General features: G+C 43.0%; 1 protein-coding gene across 1 annotated transcript in view; it reads right to left on the bottom strand.

Annotated features, from left to right (window-relative positions):
• Positions 1-21,732, bottom strand: part of CRTAC1 (cartilage acidic protein 1) — a 495,959-nt gene that overhangs the window by 93,927 nt on the left and 380,300 nt on the right. Inside the window, exon 8 of the mRNA XM_030204795.1 lies at positions 14,920-15,056. Within this exon, the coding sequence (XP_030060655.1) occupies positions 14,920-15,056 (137 nt within the window). The remainder of the gene's footprint in view (positions 1-14,919; positions 15,057-21,732) is intronic.

A 21,732-nucleotide genomic window follows, 5' to 3' on the forward strand; every position in this document is an offset into this window, starting at 1 on the left:
CTGAAGATACTGCATGAATCAGCATTACATCTCTGAACCACCTTCATTCACTTGTTGGCTCTCCCACCTTTGCCATAAAGCTTCCTTCTCTTCAAATGTCCATCTCCACCCTCCGATACAGCTCTCTGAGCTACAAAGTCTCTTGCCTTGGGGCAGTAACTTCTGAGAATCTACTAACTGTGAGTAAATTGGCTATATTTATTCAATAAAAGTAAATTTCAGAAGAAGAAAGGAGATTTCTGGTGTTTGCTGCCATGCTGAGGTTATACTATCTGATTATTTTAGCACACATTTGCTTTAAGAAGAAATTGCGCTTTAACAGATCAGAAACAACACGCTAATGTTACCAGAATGGAAACCGCAGAGAGTTAATACAGGAGCATTTACTGCCTCCTGTTTAGCAGGCACTAAGTGTGTATGCGTTAACTCTGTGTTAGCCAGCATACGTTAAGTATAACCCATGCCACGTCCCCTCAGACCAAAATTAAGAAACAAACACTCATCAGCAGTTTAACACACGGTAATAGGCAAACTACTACTACTACTATTTAGCATTTCTATAGCAGGCCAAAACACTTTAACACGTTTGAGCAGTAGTCTGTTAATGCATGCTAACCAAGTGTTACGTGCTTAACGCAGTTTAGTAAAAGGATCCCTACATAAATAAATGCTAAGGCCAATGCCCATGAGCACTGTTCCCTCTAAGCTGAGCAGGAATCCTCCAACTGCATTGCTGCCAGTGGGTGGTGGTTCTTCAATACTGTGTTTTCAATCGCTAGGCAGGGTTGCCAGGTAGAAATTTTTTTTCCAGCCCAATCCGGGCCAGAAACCAGCCCAAAACCCGCCCAAACACAAACCCCGCCCCTGACACCCCCACCCCCGCGTCACCGGCCCCGCCCCCGCCGTCACCGGCCCCGCCTCCTACGTCATCGGGCCCGCCTCCCCGTCATCAGCCCCGCCTCCCACGTCATCGGGCCCGCCTCCCCGTCATCAGCCCCGCCTCCCCGTCATCGGCCCCGCCTCCTACGTCATCGGCCCCGCCTCCCACGTCATCGGCCCCGCCCAAAACGTCACTAACCCCGCCCAAAAACGTCACTAACCCCGCCCCCCGCGGCCGAAAAAAATCAAAAAGCCGCCCAAAAAGCCGCCCGGAAGCCTAAAAAACCGCCCAAAAAACCGCAACCCGCCGCGGGCAAAAATTTCCCGCGGAGGGGCGCGGAAAACCGCCCAATTGGGCGGTAAAACCGCCCACCTGGCAACACTAGGGAAAGACCTGCAGATCTTGCCTGCCCCTCACTATTGAAAACGTGATAGTAAAGCAGCACCCTCTACTGCCCAGACTGTAAGTGGAGGACTCCTGCTCAGTTTAAAGAGAACAGTGCCCATGAGACAGCAACTAGATAAACTCAAGCTGCACACTTCAAACCCACCAATCATCTAAAAAAGGCCATGAATACCTGCTTCTTAGTTACTGTACGGCAGGGTGTGTTCGGCTGTAACTGACTGACATATGTGTCTGCAGAAACACACTGGTAACCATTGGGGAGGGATGAAGCATGAGGCAGTTCAGGTAAACAGGGACCAGGCCCATGGTCATCACTTCCAGTTCTTGAGGGCCACCAACGGGTAACGTTTTCAGGATATCCTTAATGAATATACATAGAAACAAAAAAGCAAACAAGGAGATTGGATCAAACTGATACACTTTATGAAAAATATTTATTATATTTAAATAAATTAATGACATATACTCAGAAACAGATATCCTCAACAGAGGACCACCTACCATCCCATCATCGCACATAAAAAGTCCTATAAAATCAATCAATAATTGCTGTATCATATGAAGCAAACATAGTCTCAATGATGAAATATCCCAAATCTGCAAACATTGATAATAATAACTGTAAAAAAATTTTTTTTCAGAACTTATGATGAGAAAAAGTTGTCCAAAAAATCCATCTGAAGTGGAATAGTATTATACGGTGGTAGGACAGCCTCTGTGACTACTCCAAAAGTGATTATAAAAACTTAACACATACAGGGACCCTTTTACAAAGGTATAGGAGGTCTAATGCACGAGTAGCATGAGCCAAATTGGCACTACCGCTGGGAAAGCGCGTGCACCTGGCGGTAATTCTGAGTTTGGTGTGTGCCAAATCCCATGGTACAAAATATTTTTCTATATTCTACCATGGGGGTGTTCCCAGCGGTAATGGGCAGCGCGGCCACGTTGGCATGCGCTGCATGGTTACCATGCAGGTAACACGTGAGTCCTTACCGTGAAGTCAATAGCTGGTGGTAAGGGCTCAGGCTGTAAATAGGCGCACACTAGTTTTAATTTTTGCGCAAGCCCATTTCCCGGTTCATTAAAAAATGGCATTTTTCACAGCTGCAGTAAAAATTGGCCCAAAGCACCCAAAAGACACGCTCGTACTACCGCACAGTGGCGTAGGAAGAGCGGGGCGGTGGGGGGCGGTCCGCCCCGGGTGCATGCTGCTGGAGGGTGCAGAGAGCAGCCGCGCGCCTGTCGGCTCCGATGGTTCCCTGCTCCCTCTGCCCCGGAACAGGTTACTTCCTGTTCCGGGGCAGAGGGAGCAGGGAGCCAGTGGAGCCGACAGGCGCGCGGCTGCTCTCTGCACCCTCCAGCAGCCAAGAATGCACCCGGGGGGGAGGGGGGCTTGATGCACCGAGGAGGGGGGTATCATTGCGCCGGGGGGGGGGGTCGTGCTGCACCCTGGGTGGACAGACGCTGCTGCACCCGGGGGGGGGGGGGGGGTGCGCAGTGGCGATCTGCCCCGGGTGGCAGCTGACCTAGGATTGCCACTGCTACCGCAGGCCACTTTTTACCATGGCTTTGTAAAAGGATCCCACATTTCTCCATATCTCTGACACCAGCTGTGTTTCCCAAAGATGCTTCTTCAGGGATATAAATGTCAGTGCTGTATTTATAATCACTGCTGAACACCATCAAAATTTATTGATTTATTATTTTATACATTTATTTGGATTTTGCTCACACCTTTTTCAGTAGTAGCTCAATGTGAGTTACATTCAGGTATACTGGATATTCCCCTGTCCCTGGAGGGCTGCACCTGAGGCAATAGAGGGTTAAGTGATTTGCCCAAGATCTCAAGGAGAGGCAGATTTGATCCAGGCACCTCTAGATGTCAAGACTGGTGCACTAACCACTAGGCCACTCCTCCACTCTATCAATACATATTATAAAAAACTTCTAATATTTACTTCAACCAAATTTTAATTTCATGTACAGTAACCCATGAAGTAAACACTCCCTGGTCCTCACTGATCTAACCGCTCAGAAATGCTGATTCTCTTATAGGGAGACAACCTCATTTATATCATCCCAACCTCATGAGCTTCATTGGTTGATAGCTGGATTCAAAACATTAAACAGGAGTAAGCCATTCCACCTTCTGATTGAGGCCATGAGTTTGCACAGTCTTCCAATCAAAAATATGTCACTATTCCTTCGCATGCAAAACTCGTGTGGCATTGCCCCCACGGGATAAATGAACTTTTATAAGTGCTGCAAAAGTAAATCCGCCAAATTATTATGAGTGTCCCTCTGCGTATTGTAATCTGATGTTACTAAGGTGTTGAACAATTCATTTATCCCATGGGGACAATGTTGCGTGAGTTTTGCATGCGAAGGAACAACGACTTATTTCTGATTGGAAAACTGTGCAACCTCATGGCCTGAATAGGGAGGTGGAATGGCTTACTCCTTTTTAATATTTTAAATCCAACTATCAACCAATGAAACTCATGAGGTTGGGATGACGTAAATGAGAGTGTATCCCTATAAAAGAATCAGGGTTTTTGAGCAGTTAGATTGCTGAGGACCAGGGAGTGTTCACTTCACGAGTTACTGTGCATGAAATTAAAATTTGGTTGAAGCAAATATAAGAAGCTTTTTATAATATGTTTTGATAGATTATTTTGATACTGTTCAGAAGTGATTATAATGTTTTGTTTTTACAGTGTTGACATTTATCTCCCTGAAGAAGCATCTTTGGGAAATATAGCTGGTGTCGGAGATATGGAGAAATGTATGCTTGAGTTTTTTTAATCACTTTGGGAGTAATCACGGAGACTGTCCTACCACCATATAGTACTGTTCCACTATGGAGCTTTTTTTGGACAACTTTTTCTCATCATAAGTCCTGAAAAATGTTTTTTTACAGTTGTTATTATCAATGTTTGCTGATTTTGGATATTTCATCATTGAGACTATGTTTACTTCATACGATACAGCAATTACTGATTGATTTTACAGGACTTCTTATGTGCAATGATGGGATGGGTGGGCGGATCTGAGCACATATCACTAATTTATTTAAATATATTCAATATTTTTTCATAAAGTGCATCAGTTTGATCCAATCTCCTTGTTTGATTTTTTTTGCTTCTATACACATATAGGGATCAGTATTTTAGCTTTTGTTCCCCATTTTTGTTATTATTTAAAGAATATGCAAGAGAGAAATTTGTATGCCTACTACCTGGATGAATGAAAGTGAACGAAGAATGGTTGAGGAGGGAATGACAAAGAACTCGGGAGACCACCTTGGTTTAAAGATCTAGGGGGGCTTTCTAGAAATGGTGCAGAAAGATTGGTACTGGCAAAAATTGGCACAGGGCGCTATTCTATAAACAGTGCTTTGGGTTGAGCGCATGTTTATATACTAGCTGTCTCCTCCGATTCCCATGCCCAAAGTTGGGCATCAGTATTTACGTCAGCTGAAACCTGGGCTAAATGCTGACGCCCAACTCCTCTATTTTTAAACCACCAGAATAGGAAAAATGTGGGGACTATATATCAATGTCCAAAATCATGTCCCAAACATTAACATATTCAGCAGGAAATTTCAAAATCTATTCAGAACAATATTCAAATCTATATAGCAAAATATTTCTCATAATCTTGTATACGCACTTATAGGGATTATCAGATCTATATGCATCTCGCAACCATCTGAACAATCTTGTTCTATCGTTATAAACAAAATGGCGCAGTGCAAATCCTCATAGAATCCCACTTTTATTTTAGTATTTGTTTGCTTTTGTTCAAAATTTTTTTTTAAATTCCAACTTATCTTTAATGGCAGCAACATAAAGATGTCAGGGAACCCCCGCCGACAACTCCTGGCATTTTGGTGTAGAAATAGGGCTATTCTATAAGCCCTTGTGCAACTTTTCGGAATGCCTCTGCCCCTCCTCTGGCCATGCCCCCTTTTGAATTGTACACTAGGATATTTAGGCGCCTGGGGTTATAGAATAGCACCCAGGCAGAGGCGCGCGCAATTGCAAATTACTGCCAATTAACTGCAATAATTGTTACCATCAATTAATTGCTTGTTAATGGCTCATTGGCTAATTAAGATGAGTGTACATCTTGCATCCATGCTCAGTTTTTGGTGCCAAAAGCAAAGTTACCCAGTTCTAGGCTGGAGATTTTGGGCCAGTCCTGGTTTTGAACTTATACCCCAAAGAGTGTGGGATTTGTAGTGCCTGATCCTGCCCATTGAAATCAGTGCTGCAAGTCCCATAATGCACCAGGATGGGGTGTTCCGAAATCCAGGACTGTCCCCGAATCTCCAACCTGGAACCGAGTAACTTGGCATCTCTGGTAAGATGTGCTTCTTTTCTACCAACGGAAATATTCCATGGGGTAGGGTTCCAGGTTCGCCAAACAGTGTTGATCCAGTCCTGGCCTTACCCCATCGCTTACAGGGACTTGTGGTTCTGATTTCCCTATCGGATTCCATAGGAAAAGCAAGGCTACAAGTTCTTGTATGCATTGGGGTAAGCCCAGGACTGGATCAACCCTGTTGAGAGAATCTGGATCTAGTTGGCCAACCCTACGTGGGAGGGTCTGATCTTTGGCAGCCACAAGTTAAATCTCAGTTTGTCCTTGCAGATCTCTTGTTTTCACCAGGTCTTCCACTTCCTCTTCTCCCAGGTGGCCAATTCAAGCTCTGCTGGCTACAGACACTAACAAACTCCTAGTCTCAAGAGGTTAAAATAAGGATTTCAGCACTTTGAAGACAGAAACCCACCAGGAACTCATCAGCTCTCAGCATTCATCTCTGTTTGTATTTATGAGTATGACTAAGTGAAAAGTACTTTGAAAAACCTTTATAAATATTAATCCCACCTCACAGATTACATTAAAAGTCAGTACGATAAAGTTGGATTTTAATGATTTGTTTATTTTAACTGCAACCCCAAATTATTTAAAATACATTGTTACCAGTACTGCTGTATTACATTGAACGGGTTGAAATTCTTTTTCTGGTAACTATTTGAACCTCAAGTTCTGTCGTTACCCTAAATTCAAGATAGAACTATTAATGAAAACGAAGTGATGTCTCTAGGGGATATATATATATATGGAAAGGTACCTTACCAAAAGTTTTATTACTTTAAAAAATATATATTAAAGTTAACAAGCAATTGATCCTTTGCAATTAATCTGAAAGCCATGAATGAGCTGTGTGTAAGAGATAATTAGCAGAAAACACTCTGCCTTAGGGGATCATTATGTCTGACCAACTCAGTTCAGGACTGATGCTTGTTAATAATTATATTTTAAAAGACTCTTAGTTACAGATCAGGTCTTTAATTAATGGGGAGCCGGGGAGCTCCCAGCTGCGAGTGCAAATTAATGCACTCTGTAAGGGAATAACTGGGAAGGATTGTGGGTAAACACTGAGTAGCGGTTAGTTGACAGTCCTAGTGAATTATAGCTTTTGGGAATACTGACAAGAGTCAATCTCTCACCTGTTTAACAGCTTGCCCCATGTCACAAGTGTCTCCAGAACTAGACAGCCTTAGCAATATTTTAGATCCACAAAGAGCTCTACAAGCGAAATATGAAAATACATATACTGTGTGTCAGAAGGAGCTGCGTTCAGTGACCTCTGCTGCGGCACAGAAGTGACAGGGTTAGAGCAGAGGACAGAGGGTTGTAACAAATAGGGAACCCCCCCCCCCCCCCCCGGGTAGTTGCAAATGAAGGTTCACAGCGCAGGGCAGATCAGTTTTATTTATTTATTGATTTGTTGCATTTGTACCCCCCCCATTTTCCCACCTATTTGCAGGCTCAATGTGGCTTACATAGTACCGTCAAAGGCGTTTGCCCAGTCGGTGGATAACAAATGCAAAGTCGTATAGTGATCGTATGAGGTATAAGTGGAGGGACGGAATGGATGAAGATTGCGTGATGTCCTGTTCGATCACAGTCATGCTGGGTTGGTAGGTGAAAAACAGAAAGAGGCATCAACCATCTGAAACCACAGACATCCTTTTCCTGGTCACTATGGGGTAATTTTGTGATGACGCACCTGGGAATTGTTTTTTCTTTTTAAAGCACGTATTTCATAAAAGCAACAACGGCATCTATCTACCTTTAAAAAAATTGGTTCCTCCTACAACCAACTCAGAAATGCTCTTGCACAAATTTACACCTACTCCAAGACAGGTGTAACTGTGCATATATATATAAGTAAAGTAACAAAGAGAGGGAACCAAGTACAAAAAAAAGAGACCAAGCACAAAAAAACAGCACAAAGGGCCTTTAAAAACGAAAGGGAACACAATTTTTTCATTTAAAAAAATCCTTTAATAGTGAATTTTGATTGAAGAAAGACCCGACACGGGCCTTGTTTCGGTGCCACCCAGTGGTGTGCTGGAGGGGGCTCTCAAGGGCTCGCGAGAGCCGTTTGTTAAGTTTTTAAGAATTTTGGGAGCCGGTTGTTAAAGTAGGCCTCCCCATGGCTATTCTAACAACTGACTCCCAAAATGTAGGCTTGGGCCCCCTCCTGAATTCTCTTTTACTTTGCTGGCAGTGATGCTGGCCCCACCAGCCAAGTAAATAGACTGCTGCTGCTCCCTGCTCCTTGTTTCTGACTCTGAGCATCAGGCTGGAACTTTTCATGCAAGCGCAAGAAGGTTCCATCATGCTGCTCAGAGCCAGAAACAAGCAGCAGAGAATGGTGGCAGTCCATTTATTGGCTGGTGGGGCTCGGCAAAGGTATGCCTAGCGTGCCCGCACAAGGGAAGGGAGAGAGAGGCATGAATTCCCCCCTCCCCCCAAATTTCAGGGCCGGCTATGTCTGGAGAGAGAGCCTGTTGTTAAAAATTTACCAGCACACCCCTGGTGCCACCGCACCTGCATCAGGGGTCACACCAATGACAAAGGAGGATTCAATAGACCAATTTCAAAAGGCTGATGCTTTCCAAAATTCTGTGTGATATATTCCTGGGTCTTTGAGTTGTACCTAGTATCTCAGATCAACTAGGTGCCATTTCCAATTCTGACCAGATCAGCAGCCACCAGCTCTGTCCACTCATATATATAAGTACACACATGCATGCACAGAATACACGTGGACATTGTAACTCCACCCCGAGCTGTCTATGCACAGATCATGTAAATTGCAGTCTCTCGGGGTGCCTTATTTTTACGCTTGCATATGCACGCCCGATTTTATAATAGACAACTTCCATGTGTAAAGCATGCTTTACATTTGAAAATGCTTTATAAAATTACACTCTATCTGGATGATATTCAAAATGATTTAACCAGACGCTGACCGGTTAAAATCGCTTTTTCAGGGCTATCCACCAGTGTTCAGCAGCACTTAACCGGTGATCAGCACTGAAAAGGAGTGGTTAGTGTCTCATTGAAAGACAGCTATTTTGGGGGTATTCTGGGGGCAAAGTCAGCAGTTGGCCAGTTAAGTGTCGATATTCAGCAATTAACTGGCCGGGGTAACCACATAAATGGGATGAATAAAACACAGTCCTAGCTTTACGTGGCAACCTATGGCCGGTTACGTTCTGAATATCAATTTAAGCGGCCATGTGTTAGCCAGTGCCACATAAACCTGGATAATTAATGACAAAGCCTAGATATGGCCCGACACTGAATATCCAGGAATAACACCGGCAGTGGCCAGCATAACGCTCACGGCCACCGGCTGAATATTTACCCCTACGAGACTAATTTCATAACAGGCCACCTAACGTGCAGCATGTGTGCACATAATTTACACCAATCTTAAAAAGTAAGTGTATACACACATTCACACCAGCTCTAAGGCACGCACCAGTTTTCTTGTTCACTTTAGGCTCATACATGTACAATTTATAAAGTATGGGGGAATTCTATAACCATACACCACAGAGTGGAGAAGTAGCTTAATGATTAGTAAAGTGGGCTGAGCACCTCAGAAACTGGGTTCAGTTCCCACTGCAGCTCTTTATGACACTGGGCAGGTCACTTGACCTTCCATTGCCCCAGGTGCAATACTTAGATTGTGAGCCCAACAGGGACAGAGAAAGTTCCTGCATATAATAAATGTGAACCACATTGATTGTACTGTATAAAGGCAGTATATCATTATGCAACATTTAGGTGCCCACTTTTCCCAGGCTGTGATCTTGTTCTATAATGAGAATTATGTGCATCATTTCTGCTATTGAATGCTAGCATGAGTCAGCAGTTAAGTGCCTACATTTAGGCATGCACACTTACACCATGGGGGTCTTTTACTAAGGCGCGCTAGAGTTTTTAGTGCACGCTAAAAATAGGCATGCGCTAAACACTAAAGACGCCAATGTATTCCTATGGGAATCTTTAGCGTTTAGCGCACGCTAAAAATGCTAGCACACCTAAGTAAAAGACATCCCTTGTCAATAGCAGGCTAAATGTGCATGTCTAAATGCGGCTTTTACGCACCTAACTCACAGTGTTCTATAAGTTACATGCAGAAGTAGGAGACACACCCATGCTCCTTACACTGTGAATGCTCCTTTGAATTTACATGTTAAGGCATTTGCATGCTAAACTTATAGGGGCCGATATTCAGACCGCGGGAGGAAGGACAGCTAACACACATTTTCGAAAGAGAAGGACGCCCATCTTTCGACACAAATCGGGAGATGGGTGTCCTTCTCACAAGGTCGTCCAAATCAGCAAAATCGAAAGCCGATTTTTTGACATCCTCGACTGCTTTCCATCGCGGGGATGACCAAAGTTCGCAGGGGCGTGTCGGCAGGGTAGCGAAGGCGGGACTGGGGCATGATTAGGAGATGGTTGTTCTCGGCCGATAATAGAAAAAAGAAAGGCGTCCCTGACGAACGAACACTTGGCCAACTTTACTTGGTCCATTTTTTTTCACGACCAAGCCTCAAAAAGGTGCCCCAACTGAGCAGATGACCACCGGAGAGAATCAGGGATGACCTCCCCATACTCCCCCCACGGTCACTAACCCCCTCCCACCATAAAAAAACAAGTTTAAAAATACTTTTTTGCCAGCCTCAAATGCCATACTCAGGTCCATCGCAGCAGTATACAGGTCCCTGGAGCAGTTGTAGTGGGTGCAGTGTACTTCAGGCAGGCGGACCTGGGAGGGGGTTGGGGGGCTCAGCACCCAATGTAAGGGAGCTATGCACCTGGGAGCAATTTCTGAAGTCCACTGCAGTGCCCCCTAGGGTGCCCGGTTGGTGTCCTGGCATGTGAGGGGGACCAGTGAACTACAAATGCTGGCTCCTCCCATGACCAAAGGGCTTGGATTTGGATGTTTTTGAGATAGACGTCTTTGGTTTCCATTATCGCCGAAAACCGAGGACAACCATTTCTAAAGTTGACCTAAATGTCAAGATTTGGTCGTCCCTAACCGTATTATTGAAACGAAAGATGAACGTCCATCTTGTTTCGATACTACTACTACTTAGCATTTCTATAGCGCTACTAGGGTTACGCAGCGCTGTACAAGTTTAACAAGGGGAAGGACAGTCCCTGCTCAAGAGAGCTTACAATCTAAAGGTAACAAACTATGTAGTCAGTGTAGGTATCATGAATGGGGAAGGTGGTTAGGTGCCAAAAGCAAAGGAGAAGAGATGGGCTTTGAGTAAGGACTTGAAAATGGGCAGGGAGGGCGCATGGCGTATGGGCTCGGGAAGTCTGTTCCAGGCATAAGGTGATGCGAGGCAGAACGGGCGGAGTCTGGAGTTAGCGGTGGTGGAGAAGGGTACAGAAAGGAGTGATTTGCCCTGAGAGCGGAGGTTACGGGTGGGAACATAGGGGGATAGGAGGGTAGAGAGGTAATGGGGGGGGGGGCTGCAGATTGAGTGCATTTGAAGGTCAATAAGAGAAGCTTGAACTGTATACGGTAGCGGATCGGGAGCCAGTGAAGCGACTTGAGGAGAGGGGTGATATGAGAGTATCGGTTCACGCGGTAGATAAGACGTGCGGCAGAATTTTGGACAGATTGAAGATTGTTTCGATAATACGCGTTGCCCTGCCCCTTCGAGGCACCGTCCTTAGAGTTGGGCACCCTTAGAGATGGCCGTCCCTGTTCGAAAATGCCCCTCTAAGTGTCACAATTGGTATTGAGCCCGGATGTTCAATGCCAGGCCATTTCTGGTCTATTCTGGGCCAGTTTAAACTTAACCGGCCAAGCCAATATTCAGCACTGGCCAGTTAAGTTTATAGCAACCAAAGATAGGTCTGCTATTTGGGCGGTTCGATTTGGCTACTAAACTTAGCCGGTGATGCACTGAATATTAGCGGATAGCTGGTTATATCGCACAATATAACCGGTTAGACGGTACGTGCTGACTGCGAATAGCGAGCGGGAGATAACTGGCTATCTCCCTCTGAATATTCATGGATAGCCAGTTAAGTGCTATTTAACCAGCCAGGAGCCATTCCTGGCTGGTTAAACTTTGCTGAGTATCGGAGGGATAGAATATCACTTAGCGTGTGCTTAGAATTTACTCACATAACTGTTACGGTTACGTGCATAAGCACTAATATTCTTTAACTTATGTGCACAACTTATGGCAACTAATTTTAGATGACTTGTTATAGAATGTGTGCAAGTCCACACTGTATCCTGACCCTGCCTTCAGGAAATGACTACAGTCTCTATCAATGGTATCCAATAGATCAATTTTTTCAAAGTTCTCAAATAGATCAATTTCTGAAGAACTAGTATTCAAACCTGCTTATAATCAAAAGAGAAAAACGCCTATATTGCGACCCAAATTGGGAGATGGGCGTCTTTCTCCCGTGGGCGCCCAAACCGGTATAATTGAACACCGATTTTGGGCGTTTCCAACTGCAATCCGTCGCGGAAATGGGTAAAGTTGACGGGGGCGTGTCGGAGGCGTGGTGAAGGCGGAACTGGGGCATGGTTATCGGCTGAGGAGAGACGGGCGTCTTTAGCTGATAATCGAAAAAAAAGGCGTTTTTACCGCGATTTTGGGTCACTTTTTTGGGACCCTTTTTTTAACAGGTCCCAAAAAAGTGCCCCAACTGACCAGATGACCACTGGAGGGAATCGGGGATGACCTCCCCGGACTCCCCCAGTGGTCACTAACCCCCTCCCACCAAAAAAAAAACCCACTTTACAAACTTTTTTTCCAGCCTCTATGCCAGCCTCAAATGCCGTACCCACCTCCATGACAGCAGAATGTGTTCTATCCTGTGACAGCCTTTCCCTGGTTCTGATGTGGCTCTCGGGTGAGTGTGACACCCTTTCTGTTATGCGCACTGCAGAGTCACATCAGCAATGCATTGTGGTGGGTGTAGGGTATTGGGCTCCGTGATTCCACTAGCTTGTGGTAAATGCTCACGATGTTGGTAGTTGGTAGGCTCTACTCCCATGGTGCTTTTCCCCCTACTTACTGGGTCAGAGTATGCCCTGTTTTGTTTCCGGTAGTCCATGAGGTAGTGGCCATTTTTGCAAGACACGTTTAGATCCCTTTCACGTGTTAGCCACGTTACAGAACTGATTGTGGCTGAAAGAGGGCATTGTACAACATTCTGCCAGCTCTGACCTACTGCTAATCTCAGTACCAGGGAGACTCGTTGCCAGTGGGGCACAACCTCTGATCTGCAGTTAACTGTGAGTAAGCGTGCTTATTCCAATAAAGGACGTTTTCGGAGAGATTAGTCTTCAGGTGTCAACTGGTGTGCCAATGTTACATAGCAGCAACAAGTCCTAGAGGCCTGCGTGTATGCAGGTCCCTGGAGCACTTTTAGTGGGTACCGCAGTGCACTTCAGCCAGGTGGACCCAGGCCTATCCCCCCCTACCTGTAACACTTGGGCTGGTAAATGGGAGGTCTCCAAAACCCACTGTACCCACATGTAGGTGCCCTTCACCCCTAAGAGCTATGGTAGTGTTGTACATTTGTGGGTAGTGGGTTTTGGGGGAGGGGGGTTGGGTGCTCAGCACCCGTGGTAAGGGAGCTATGCATGTGAGAGCTTTTTCTGAAGTCCACCACACTGACCTCTAGGGTGCCCAGTTGGTGTCCTGGCATATCAGGGGGGCCAGTGTACTAAGAATCCTGGCCCCTCCCATGACCAAATGGCTCGGTTTAGAATGTTTTTGAGCTGGGCGTTTTTAGTTTCCATTATCGCTAAAAAAACCAAACGCCCAGCTGAAAAACGTCCATTTTTTCGAAAATACGGTCTGTCCCGCCTCTTCACGTACCCGTTTTCGGACATAGACGCCCATGGAGATAGGCGTTCGCGTTCGATTATGCCCCTCCACGTGACTTATCTTATTTAATATATATTGGTGACCTCAGCGGTGCTCATTGCTAATACATAGACATAGCAATGTAACCAGCACCCACCTCTTCATCGGCTCACCCGATTAACCCTGGAGGGCTCACAATTTGAAAGAAAAAAAGATCACAAAGAGTTGAAGTGGGATCTGAACTGGGACCCTCTACATCTCAGCCCACTGCTCTAACCATTAGACTACCCCTCTGCTTCACATGGATGTCTATGTGGCCATTTCACAAAGTCGCTCAGCCCTTTTTGACCTGTTCAAAATTTGGATGTTTGTAAACTGGATGTTCATGCTGGATGTTACCAGCACACGGACATTCATGTCTCATGTATTTTAGAAGAGGTTATATGTCGGCACATTCTGTTCTAAAATATATGAGAAATGGATGTACATATGTGACGTACAAACTTAGATGTTCATATTCTGAGTTGGAAGTCCTTTCTAAAATGCCACTTTTATTGCTGAGAACGTTTTTCTTTATTTCTGCCTGTAATATAGTTGCTGTTGATAGCTGTCCCATGTTTTGTGCCTGTAAACTCTAAGAGACATAATCAGGCCATCCCTAGACATTAAGTAGTTCACAGAAGTTTAGAAATGAAGGGTGGAGGTGGATAATTCATAACTCCGCCCATTTCTAACTTTTAGCCAACTTCCTGAACTGAAACAAAAGCTTATAATTCAGAAACTCTCAACAGAATCTCCAATTGAGAAAAAAGACACAAAAACTTGCAAGACACCATGATGCTAGTTATGCCAACACATATCACAGGACCCTAAGCTACCCACATCTGAAAGACATTCAAAATTAAAAGCTCATATTCATGATTTCCTATGAATGTGGTATATATGATCCAATGCAAAAAATGTGAAGGACGCTGCATCTGAAAAACAAGCCAAAAGTTGGAGACACATATCAATCTTCATAGACATAAGAAAAACTATGATGCAAAAACCCAGAATGACAGCTCAGTAAGTGAACATTTCTCAAAGGAAGATTACTCCCTGATGACTTCACAATAAAGGTTTAAAGAATGCTAAAGAGTACTCTTTTCTTCCAGACTGGGTTTGCTTTTTGTTGCACGCTAATATTGGTCAAGGACTTCTACCAGAAGAACTAAATCCCATCCCTTATTCACCAATTTGATGAAGGAAGTTCACTGCAGTCATCAGCAGTTTTCATAGTGAGACACCCTTGTTCTTCTCACATCCTGTGAATTCACATTCTGTGAACTATTTTTCTTTACCAAACACAACACGAGTGTTAAAGGTTTCTTGTTAATGATATTAGGAGTGAAATCTTACCGGAACATGCGATTAGCAGAGGAACCTCTGTTAGCGATGTTATTGAAAAAGATTTCAAGTTCTTGGTCATTGTCGAAGTCAGCAGCAATCACAGTGCGAACTGGAGATGGCATAGAGAACTTTTGCGAGGCTATATCCTACAAGACAGAGAAACGCATTCACAGTCTGATCTTATGGATGAAGGAAGGGATACAGAAATAAACCAAAGAAAGAAAAGACACCCAAGGGAAGCAGGGTTACTGAAGGCCTCTTGAAGATTTTTAGAGATAAGTAGATCTGCAAATACATGTTTGCTCTGTGATCTAACCCTAAAAGTGTCATTATTATTAAAATCTTTGCTTATTGAAAATAACAAAAATAAACCATAAACAATTTTATTTGTTATTTTGCTCACACCTTTTTCAGTAGTAGCTCAAGGTGAGTTACATTCAGGTACATTAGGTAATTCTCTGTCCCAGGAGGGCTCACAATCTAAGTTTGTACCTGAGGCAATGGAGGATTAAAAGGTTTTTTTTACTAAGGCGCGCTCACATTTTTGGCGCGCGCTAACATTGTGGGCACGCTAAACGTTAGAGACACCAATGCATTCCTATGGGCGCCTCTAATGTTTAGCGCGTCCACAATTTTAGTGCGTGCTAAAAATGTGAGTGCGCCTTAGTAAAAGATGCCCTAAGTGACTTGCCCAAGATCAAGAGGAGCAGCAGTGGGATTTGAACCAGCCACCTCTGGATGTCAAGACCGGTGCTCTAACCACTAGGCCATTCCTCCACGAATAACTTCATAACTATATCACAACAACTCTTATAGGTGCTAACAAGCAAAAAACACACTAGTAAGGTTTACAATTTTACCCCAACCCAACAACCTTACCCTCCATTTCCTACGTGTCATTAAAGTACAAAAATATTAAGCATGGACCATGTGCTAATGACACTTCATTGCCATAGAAAAGTTAGCAAAGAACTGCTGTCTCCTCAAGATGTAATCAAGAAGTTTAGCTACCACAGTTACCAAGGATGTTATCAATGACTTAGATTATTGACCTTATTCAGAAAAAGACATTTGTCTGTTTTGTAACCTATGGGAAAAATGCTCATCACTGTATAAGGTCCTATGACTCAGCTATGACAAGTGCTTCTGCTAGAGGATCTTTAACAAGTTCAAAAGTGCATGCTATAAGTATTGCATAAAGGATGTTTTGCTGAGTGAGCGGCTGGGTGGAGAGACTGTGTGTGAGTGAATGTGTGATTGCTTATATGTTGTACAACTGGGTGAACTACTACTACTCCTACTTATCATTTCTATAGTGCTACTAGATCAATGCATCGCTGTACAATGAACATGTAAGAGACAGTCCCTGCTCTACAATCTAATCAAGACAGACAAACAGGACAAATAAGGGAATTACTTAAGGTGGGAAAGATAAAACAGACATGGGTACTGAACAAGTGAATAGGAGTTAGGAGTTAAAAGCAGCCTCAAAAATATGGGCTTTTAGCCTAGATTTAAAGATGGCCGGAGCTGGAACTAAATTCAGGAAGGCTATTCCAAGCGTATGATGAAACAAGATAAAAGGAACACAGTGGCAGTGGAGGAGAAGGGTACAGATAAGAGAGATTTTCCAGATGAATGGAGTTCCCGGGGAGGAGTATAGGGAGAGATAAGAGTGGAGAGTTACTGAGGAGCTGTAGAGTGAATGCACTTGTAAGTCAATAAGAGGAGTTTGAATTGTATGCATAAATGGATAGGGTGCCAGTGAAATGACTTAAGGAAAGGGTTAATAAGAGCATAGCAACACTGGCAGAATATGTCGTGCAGCAGAATTTTGAACAGACTGAAGGAGAGAGAGAGAGAGAGAGAGAGAGAGAGATGGCTTAGAGGGAGACTGGTGAGAAGCAAGTTGAAGTAGTCCAAGTGAGATGTGGACAAGGGTTTTGGTAGTGGGCTCAGAAAGGAAGTGATGAATTTTGGTGATGTTATAGAGAAAGCACTTCAAAGGAAGAAAAGCAGTGAGACTGAAGTGGAAGAAGAGGTTGAAATCTACAAGAGGGTGAGAGTAGCAGCCCAACACCACCTCCGCGGCCAACCAGGGCAGGTGTACAGAAACATAGAAACATGACAGCAGATAAGGGCTGAATGGCCCATCCAGTCTGCCCATCCTCAGTAACCATTAACTTCTCCTTTTCCTAAGAGATCCCACGTTCTGTCCCACGCTTTTTAACATTCTGGAACATTCCCCGTCTCCATGACCTCCACCAGGAGGCCATTCCACACATTTTCCATCCTTTCCATGAAAGAGTGTTTTCATAGATTCCTCCTAAGCCTATTTCCACTTAACTTCATCCAATGCCCTCTCATTCCAGAGGTTTCTTTCATTTGAAAAAGGCTCACCTCCTGTACATTAATGCCACTGAGGTATTTAGATGTCTCTATCATATCCTCTCTCTCCCACCGCTCTTCCAGCATATAAATGTTGAGGTTCATAAGCCTGGGACAAGGAGCGCTCAGGGAGGACAAGACCATAGCGGAGAAACTGAATAATTCTTTGCTTCTGTCTTTAATGAAGACGATATAAGAGATCTACCTGTACCGGAAATGGTTTTCAAGGGTGATGATGCAGAAATATCGGTGAACCTGGAAGATATATTGAGCCAAATTGACTAAATAGTAGTAATCACCTGGACCAGATGGCATACATCCAAGGTTACTCAAAGAACTCAAGCATGAAATTGGTGATCTGCTGTTAATAATATGTAAACTGTCGTTAAAATCATCCATAGCACCTGAAGATTGGAGGGTGGCCAATGTGACGCCGAATTTTTTAAATGGTTCTAGGGGTGATCCGGGAAATTATAGACCGATAACCCTGACATTAGTGCCGGAAAAATAGTGGAAACTATTATAAAGAATAAAATTATAGAACACGTAGACAAACATGGTTTAATGGGACAGAGTCAGCATGGGTTCAGCAGAGGGAAGTCTTGCCTCACCAATTTGCTTCATTTCTTTGAAGGCGTGGATAAACCTGTGGATAAAGGTGAGCCGGTTGATGTAGTGTATCTAGATTTTCAGAAAGTTTTTGACAAAGTTCATCATGAGAGAATCCTGAGAAAATTAAAGAGTCATGGGATAGGTGGCAAGGTTCTTGTGTAGATTAGAAATTGGTTATTGGACAGAAAACAAAAGGGTAGGGTTAAATGGTCATTTCTCTCAATGGAGGAGAGTGAATAGTGGAGTGACGTGGGGGATCTGTACTGGGACCAGTACTGTTTAACATATTTATAAATATGAAAATCGGAATGAAGAGTGAGGTGATCAAATTTGCAGATAATACAAAACTATTCAAGTTGTTAAAACACGTGCGGACTGTGAAATATTGCAGGAAGACATTAGGAAAATGGAAGACTGGGCGTCCAAATGGCAGATGAAATTTAATGTGGACAAATGCAAGGTGATGTACATTGGAAAGAATAATCTGAATCACAGTTACCTAAAGCGTGGGTCCACTTTGGGGGTCAATGCTCAAGAAAAAGATCTGGGTGTTGTTGTAGATAATATGCTGAAATCTTCTGCTCCGTGTGCGGTGGCGGCGGCCAAAAAAGCAAACAGGATGCTAGGAATTATTAGGAAAGGGATGGTGAATAAGACCGAAAATTCTATAATGCCTTTGTATCGCTCCATGGTGTGTCTGCACCTTGAGTACTGCATTCAGTTCTGGTCTCCATATCTCAAAAAAGATAGCAGAATTACAAAAAGGTTCAAAGAAGAGCGACTAAAATGATAAAGGGGATGGAACTCCTCTCATATGAAGAAAGGCTAAAGAGGTTAGGGCTCTTCAGCTTGGAAAAGAGACGGATGAGGGCAGATATGATTGAGGTCTACAAAATCCTGAGTGGTGTAGAATGAGTAGAAGTAAATCGATTTTTTACTCATTCAAACAGTACAAAGACTAGGGTACACTCGAGGAAGTTACATGGAAATACTTTTGAAACAAATAGGAAGAAATATTTTTTACTCAACAAATAGTTAAGCTCTGGAAATCTTTGCCGGAGGATGTGGTAACAGCAGTTACCGTATCTGGGTTTGAAAAAGGTTTGGACAAATTCCTGGAGGAAAAGTCCATAGTCTCCTGTTGAGACAGACATGGGAAACAACTGCTTGCCCTGGGATTTGTGGTATGGAATGTTGACAAAATTTGGGTTTCTGCCAGGTACTTGTGACCTGGCTTTGCCATTGTTTGGAAAACAGGATACTGGGCTAGAAAGACCATTGTTCTGACCCAGTATGGCTACTCATGTCCCTAAAAGGTCCTCTCACAATGAGTGTCTTCCTGAACAAGGTCTTTATTGACAGTAGCAGAAATGACCCGACACGTGACGTGTTTCGGCCGTGAGGCCTGCGTCAGGGGTCTATAAAATAATATAATATACAAAGACATGCATAAAAATACAATTATAATTAAAAACATGAATAAAAACTTGAACATCCATATACAATTTCTTGTACAAATTTAGACAAATAAAACATCAGAATGAAAGATGCAAAGTATATATAATAAAAAATATATGATAAAAATATAAGAGTATATGACTTTAAAAGAATAAAGAATATTGAATTATGTAAAGATATGAAATTATACCACATAGAGATAATGAGGACAAGGCATGGAATAAAATACACAACATAATAAAGTATAAATATAGAGGACATACCTAGTATTATCTGTAGAAAAAAGTACCTTGTAGATCAGATGAAAAAAAGCACTAAAGCTGCTAACAACGATATCTATAATAAATATGTAAACGAAGGCATAAATCACTACATACTCTCCATACATACATATACAACAAAATGAAATGATACTGAAAAAAGTGAAACATAGAATATATGGACAGGGATCCCAAAAAATTGTTTTGATGATGGAGAATAATGAAGAAGACCACATGGGTATGAAAATAAAAATAAAAAAATGAAAATGAAAACAAGGCACGGCTGCCAAATGAATCAGCAAATGTCAAAGGTGATGAACCATAAAATGATAAGGATGGGAGAAACAGAAAAAAGAATTGCCTGATATTACTGTGAAAAATAGCATATATTAAAAAAGAAGACCATAAACTACTAAGAAAAATGGACCATAACATAGGGGAACCACCTAACTGAAAAATAATATTACCTTTGCAAAAGTGCATAAAGAACCACATAACATGCTGGCAGAGTACACCTGAAGGCCATGTTTAGACGATACTGTCACCATGAAAAATATAAAATAAGAGTCAGCAAAAGTATATTGGCATGTAAAGATAAATAAAGCTGTGCCCACAGGGATGATGACATAAATATCCTCAGTGTAAATCAAAAAGGGGGCAAAATTACAAATAAAAGGTAAATGCCAATCGAAATGAGAAAAAATAAATAAGAAAAAATAATGGGTGTGGGGCATGCTATAAGCTATTACAGCAGCCAGCATAGCTATCAGCAATACAACGCGATCGAGCCATGAAAGCACCAAAGTTAATACTGAGTACTGAAAAGTACGCTACTTTATGTAAGGCACCATGCTAAACTCAATAACTGCACTAAATCAGCACTAATTTAAGTGAAGACTTAATGAAAGTTGGAAAGGCAGAGGAGAAATTGAAAAAAAATGCTTATCATACACAAGAACCCGTTAATACATATGAGAGCATATGAAGACAATATGAAACAATACTATCAACACGGAATATAGCGGTTTGCATTGTGCCTCACACAAACGAATTTGCTTCCCAGTACTCAGCAGTCATTTAGGCGCTTTTATGGCCTGATCTTGTGCAATGCCGATAGCTATGTAGTCTGTTTTAGTAGTTTATAGCATGCCCCACACCGACTATTCCATTCATTTTCATTGTTATATATTTTATCTGCAATAATCCCCCCTTTTTTGATTTACACCTAGGGGAGCTACGTCAATATTCCCTTGGGCACAGTTTTAGATATTTTTAGATGTTAATATACATTTTTAGACTCATTTTTTTCAATATTCCGTGTTGATAGTATTGTTTCATATTGCCTTTCATTGGTTTTCCTGTGGAGAGTTCACCCTCTGTGGGTGTTTACTCATGTCCCTATACATTTTATGACGGACTGCTAACCAATTTTGGGAATACTTCTGAGATGCCCGTGCAAATACATTTTGATAATAAGCTCTGAACCACTAATAATTGGGTGCTAACAACCTATTAATGATGCTAATTGACACTCATTAAAATTTGCATGCACATCTGGATGCACGCTATTCTATTTGACAGGGCACCTAACTCCCGTGGTGCCAATCTGAAAGGAGGTGTGGCCAAGGCCGTGTTAGAGGCATTCCAAAAAGTTGCGCGCAGAGTTACAGAATACTGCATAAGATCGTCTAACTTGGGTGCCGGCATTTACACCAGGTTTCAGCAGGTATAAATCTGGCATCCAAAAGTTAGGTGCAGAATCCGCACTAAACTCTATCCTATATAAGGAACGCGCACTTCATAGAATTTTTTTGCCACTGTTTATTGAATTCCCTTCACTGATTATAAAATAGTGCCTAGCAGTTACGCAAATAACTGCAAATTATCGGTGCCAATCATGCACATAAGTACTACTATTCTATAAACTACGGCCCCCTTTTATCAAGCCACGTTAGTGGCTGCCGATGTGGTAATGCTGACAAAGCCCATTCACTTTGAATGGGCTTTGTTGGCATTACTGTGCGACAGCCGCTAGCGCGGCTTGATAAAAGGGGGCCCTAAGTGAAACTATTGGTGCCTAAATTTAGGGTCCACAACAGCAGCA

Source organism: Microcaecilia unicolor, chromosome 5, assembly GCF_901765095.1.
Source record: "Microcaecilia unicolor chromosome 5, aMicUni1.1, whole genome shotgun sequence".
NCBI lineage: Eukaryota > Metazoa > Chordata > Amphibia > Gymnophiona > Siphonopidae > Microcaecilia > Microcaecilia unicolor.